This window comes from Volvox carteri (genome assembly GCF_000143455.1).
Source record: "Volvox carteri f. nagariensis unplaced genomic scaffold VOLCAscaffold_76, whole genome shotgun sequence".
Classification (NCBI taxonomy): Eukaryota; Viridiplantae; Chlorophyta; class Chlorophyceae; order Chlamydomonadales; family Volvocaceae; genus Volvox; species Volvox carteri.
In genome coordinates, this window is record NW_003307619.1 from 468645 (window position 1) to 474413 (window position 5769).

General features: G+C 58.5%; 1 protein-coding gene across 1 annotated transcript in view; it reads right to left on the reverse strand.

The window, feature by feature from the left end:
- VOLCADRAFT_98740 (uncharacterized protein) overlaps window positions 1–3605 on the reverse strand; it is a gene marked incomplete at both ends in the record, with an annotated part of 11368 nt that extends 7763 nt beyond the window's left edge. The window contains 5 exons of the mRNA XM_002957608.1: window positions 80–1279; window positions 1508–2023; window positions 2117–2218; window positions 3050–3064; window positions 3474–3605. Coding sequence (XP_002957654.1) covers window positions 80–1279; window positions 1508–2023; window positions 2117–2218; window positions 3050–3064; window positions 3474–3605 — 1965 coding nt within the window. The remainder of the gene's footprint in view (window positions 1–79; window positions 1280–1507; window positions 2024–2116; window positions 2219–3049; window positions 3065–3473) is intronic.
- Window positions 3606–5769: the final 2164 nt, after the last annotated feature.

Below are 5769 nucleotides of genomic sequence, written 5' to 3' on the forward strand. Positions count from 1 at the left end.
CACCTCACTGAAGCTGTTACGCCGCTGTGTACGCTGTGTCAGGTCGAACGCCCACACACGCATCAGGGCCTCCACCCACCTCGTCCACCAGCTCCTGGCAACTAGCCCTCACGGTCTCCAACAAGGCCCGAGGGAGCCGTGCGTGGAAGCAAACGTACAAACCCAGGTAAGCAGCACAGCCAGAGGAGCTTTTGGATGAGGACGCAGCCGCAGCAGCCGCTGCCGCGCCTTCCGCTGATACAACCGCGGCACCTGCCGCGGCAGGCGAAACGTGCGTCGGTACCAGCACCACCGCAAGCGAGCGCAGCCCTGCTCCCCCGCCGCCACGAGGCCCCATACTGCCGCCGACGCCAGAGCCCTGTGTGCCGGTGGAGGCGGCGGGTAGCAGCGACTGCGTCACCCGGGGGCTGGCGGTTCGCCACGTCGCCGCAGCAGCCATGCCGACGGCATTCATTTGTGTCAGCTGCAATTGAGGTTGGGAGGAAGTCCGCTGCAGCGGTGGCAGCATTGCCGCTGCGGCCGTGCCCGGCAGCGGCGTCGACGGTGCGTGTTGCAGCTGCTGCTGCAGCTTGTGTACCTCCTGCCGCTGGCTCAAAATACCCATAAGCAAGCACACGTCGCGGCAGGGCCGGTGGACGTCTTGCAATAACGAGCAGCAGTCCTCCACAACCGCCGGGTGGAGCCCGCCGCAGCCATCGCTTCCGACGGAGGCGCGGCTGCTGCCGTGCGCCGCACCGACGGCGCCGGGGCCGCTCGCACCGCCGCGGGAGTAGGCCGCGCCAGCGGCGGCGGCGGCAGCAGCAGCGGAGCACGCCTGAAGCAGCGTATGCTGCAGCGGGAAGGTGTGCGCCGTCACTGCGGCGGCGGGCGGCTGGAGAATACCCCCCTGCCAGGAGCTCAGCAGAGCGCTGGCGGGCGGACAGCCCGCGGCTGCCAGGAAGCTGCTGACGTTGCTGCAGTTGTTCGCTGCATTGGCTGACTTGGAGGCGCGCGTGTCGACGGCCCGCGCCCCGGAGCCAGCGGCGGCTTCGGGCCCCAACGGCAACGCCACCACTAATGGCCGAGTGGTCGTCGTGCCGCTGAGTGTACGGTAGCTGACGGCCAGGTCAGCCGCCGTCACTGCTGTGCCCGCAACCGTGCTTCCGCCGCTGGCGGCAGGGCCCATCAACGAGTCGGGGACTGCAACGGACTTGACGGAGTGGGGTCTGCGGCCCAACAGCCACGCGGCTGCGGGACGACCGCCCTGACTCTGCCCCAGTCCCAGTCCCAGCACTAGCCCCTGTTGCTGGAACATGAGTTGCTGAAGGGAGGGGCTGGCGCGAAGGGACGACTGCTGCTGCAGCTGTTGCTGCTGTGGCTGCTGTGGCTGCTGCTGCAGTTGTTGCTGCTGTGGCTGCTGTGGCTGCTGCTGCAGTTGTTGCTGCTGTGGCTGCTGTGGCTGCTGCTGCAGTTGTTGCTGCTGTGGCTGCTGTGGCTGCTGCTGCGAGGGAAGCGCTGTTTGCGGCACATGCTGTGCAGCTTGTTGTTGCCCCGTATCGTCCTGCTGCCCAGGGGCCTCCTGTGGCGGTGGCGCAGAGCTGATGGAGGAGGCCCTGACTGTATCGCGGGGCATAGCCCCCGAGTGGGACCCAGCCGCCAGCAAACTCAGCCGTCGGGATTTTCCCCCAAGTGTCCTCAAACTCCCCGGCCCCCCCGCTGCCGCCTCGCCCGCCCCACCGCCACCGCCACCGCCGCTCCCACCAACCGAGGGCATCGGGTCCAGCGGCGAGGCTCCGTTCAAGCTTTCCGCATTCCCGTACCCACTGCCGTACTGTGCGCGCGTCACGCCTCGGGAAGACGATGCTGACTGAGGCAGCGGTGAACCAGCGGCAGCGGCGCCAGGGAGAGCTGTAGCGCCAAGGAGGTAGCCCATACCGGCGGCCCCGTCAGGCGCTCCGCCTCCGTCGCCGGGCACGAGCACCGCCTTGACGGCGGTCTCCAGCACGAAGCGGCGCAGCACGTGGGCCGACATCGAATCACACAGCTCCGCCGCCAGGGCATGTAGACTGGGGGCGATGCACAGGCGGTGGGCTACCGCTGCCAGCCAGGGCACCTGATCTGGGTCAGCGCCCTGCACCATCACGGAGATGGTGAACGCGAGGGTGTCCAGGGAGGGCCCGTGGGCCAGCAGCGCAGCCGCAGCGGTGCTGGAGGCGGCAGGTCGTCCTGGGTAGGAGACCTGCAAGGCGGAAAAGGCTGAGACGCCGGAACCGAGCGGAGAGGCGTGGATGGTGCCCTTGCAGGCTCCGTAGGGTGATGCCGTTGAGGCGGATGTGATTGGGGCTTGGGTTGGGGCAGGGGTTGCGGCTATAGGAGGTGCGACAAGTGTGAGCCAGAGCGCTCCCACAGCGACACCGCAATGTAGGAGCGGGATGCAGGCTGCGGGGCGGCTTGGGGTGGCGGGGACGGCCATCTGCACAGGAATGGGCCAAGAGCGGTTTCGAAGGGGGATGTGGTAGGGGCCAGGTAGCAATGGTTGCCTAGGCGGGGAGGGTGACAGGAACGGCGGATGTAAGGACAGGGCCGGGGGGCATATCTTCACCCTGTGGCCGCTGCCCGGCAGACCCTGCCTTCCCCGGTATTTCGGGGCACCCTCACCTAGCCAACTTCTCAGTGGATCGCTCAGGTTCCGCACCCACCACCAGCATCCCACGGAATCTGCCGGATCGATGGCGGCCCAACTCCATTCCTGGTCAGCTCGTAGGTTAACTTTATTCCAGGTCACCACCGTCCATCGACTAGGGGCACTTTAACCTTCCACCATCGGAAGGATTTTTCGACCCTGACAGGTCTCGAGCCCGGAACCTCTGGGAGCATCAGAGCGTGCTTTACCAGTAGTGCCTGACCTATGGTACGTGGGTAGCTAAGGAATTGCATCAGGAATATTCTTGAGCCTGTTGTCTTGCAGCTCAGTATAAGCATACCATGTGCGTACATGATGGGTGGGGTGGGTACGAGCACAGGGGTGGCATGACACTGCACGAGCGGCCCTGGCGGCGAGGGGCCCCACCTTAGAGGCACACGCCTGAAGGACGATCAGCGCAGCTTCTCGGTCAACGCACATGGAGGCATTAACATCATCTGCTTTCGTGCAGGTGCTCTCAAGCAGGGCGTAGCAGGTGTGTTCGGGTTGCAACTCGCTCCGGGCAATACCGAAAAGCCTGCAAAGACAAGTCGTTGAATCATTCCTGCATTCCTGAAAGATTGCCCAGGACTAAGGTTTGTTGTTAAGACTTACGTTGCATGAAGCCCAGCCCGCTCTTGAAGGATGTTCAGCAAGCGGCGCATGCGGGCAAACCAACTACCTTCAAGCGCCAGTAACGGCTCCCGCAGACAGGAGAGAAGTCCCTAAGCCCATCCAGTAAAGTAATTGTGTCAGAAACTTCTCCCAAAACATGAAACCCTTCATACCAGCTAGCGAAAAGGGAGTTCACCTCGGCTTGCCCTCGCGGGCTCTGGGGCCTGTCCTCTAATACAGGGTTTTCAATGTTCTCCTTTACAGAGTATTCTGCCTCCACAGCGTCCTGTTGACATCGAAAGCATTTTTGCAAGAATGAAGTGACCATTTCAACGCTGATTCAAGCTCTGTGGCCTCCGCAAATGTCTCTCTTAATTATATGCTCGCAACATATCAATGTGGTTCAAGGGACCATTCCATGCTCGTTCGCACACATACACTTTGTCCGTCATTCTTCCACAGGGCCTCTACTGTAGCACCACTAAATTAAATACCCCGAGAAGTGTTCAGTCAAGCCATACTAGCTTGCGAAACAGCGGGCGCGATAACTGCACCGATCTTCTGCCCCTTGTGTGACGAAAGCGATTGAGAAGAGCCGTACAATAAGCCAGTGTGCATGGATCCCTTGCGTTTCTTCATGTGTAACTCGCTATAACAGTTGAGGACATCAAAAACGGAGGTTACATAGAGTTTCGAGTGAACATGGCTTCAGAACAATTACTAACATCTATTATGTTGCCTTCCCCACGGTGACTGACCAGGCTTGCCCTGGTGTTATTTTAGGAAGATTCCAAATGTGCATATCTTCACTGGGAGGCGGATCAGTAGGCGAAAATTATTGCAGCCGCGCACCAGCTCAGCACATATGATATGTGCATTTCATTAGACGCGGGAATATGTGTTGACAACGCAGTATCACAATAACTACTGTAAGGGATTTGTGTTCGTTACCGAGTACGTATGGTTTGTCTTTGATCGGTACGACTCTGTGTCGTGCAAGGCTTTGCCAGACTATTTAAGGCATTCCTACACCATTATTTGTAAGCTTAGTATTCTTCTCTTCCTTGTCTCTCAGTCAGCGATTGATGTCGGGCTCTGCAGATCGGGCAAGTTAGGAACTAATGCTTCCTCCAGTCGCCAACTGGAGCCAGTTCCTTTCATATGGTATCGAGTTATGGTTCAATCCTGCCTCGGTCCGTATTGGAGCTGTTTTCCCATCGTCACTGCTTTTGCACTTCGCGCCACCGCACGATCGTTTGTTTGCCGGCCCGTGTTGTTCAACTACTTATACCAGAAATGGAGGAAGAAGAGTGGCCTATCAGGCCCTTGGTAAAGCAACATTGTTTGCGTGTTGGATGAATGGATAACGGCTTGGGTACGAAAACAAAAACACTGCAATCTCCCGGTGCCTTGAACGCAGAAACCCAGAACGCATTCGTGGCTGTACAGCCGAGTTGCATCCTTCGTACCTTCCGTACCCTAAATCCTGCGCAGTACTTCATGGCAATTTTCCTTCGTGCACAACACAGTATTTTTTGTTTAGTGAGGGTTGCTTTGCACTTTGTACCTTAACCAATCGAGATAACGCCGATAATCGAACGGATATTTTACAACTTACAGCACCTTGCGGGCTCGGCACGCTCCCCTGCCGCATGCAAACATGCACGCAGCGTTGCACGTCCTTCGCGGAGGAGCAGCACTGCTGCTGCTGCTGCTGCTGCTGCAATTCCTCTGCACCCTAACTCCTTCAGCTATGCAACCGTCTCAACCGCCTCAACAACGATGTCTGCACCTCATGCAGAAAGGTCCTTCCAGACGTCGGCAACCGCAGTTTTGTGGTCTTTTACAGCAACCCAAAATTTTTTTTAACGGCACCAAATTTGGTCGTGTCAAAGACGTCATTGAATCAAACGGCCCTACGGGCCGCATATGAGGCCTTTACTGCCTTTGGATAACGTATGTGTCTGTGCGATGTACCAGTTTTACCGCTGGCTGCGAGGTTTGGGAGCTTTTTTACGGTCTTGGGAACATTGGTACGATCCGAGGGTGCGCCTAAGAGCTGCCGATGTCTGGTTCCTTCCATAACCCTCTGCAGCCAGCCTCCGTGCACCTGATGCTAAGGCGTATGACTGCCTTTGAGAGCCCACGCGAACCCCATCTGGAACGCTGTCGCCCTGCATATGCAGCAGATCAAGGGGTCCAGCGGTGCCGTCATGACAGGAATACTTTTGCATGCGGACTCTTAACGTCGATAATCCATGCTGCGGTTTAATCACTTGGACCCATACATACACATTTCATGTACCTTGCTGTCCAATAAGTGAGGAAAGACGCGCACCTTGCTTTGCCTGTGTCGTGCTAGGGGGATGGATGCCATCAGTGTATTTTTTTTCGTGGAGGCCGATCCTGAATCTGTTACGAGTTCCGTAATAAATATGCCATCCGTCCAATACGTTTATTACTGCCAGAATTTTTTTCCTGGGGGGGCAAGC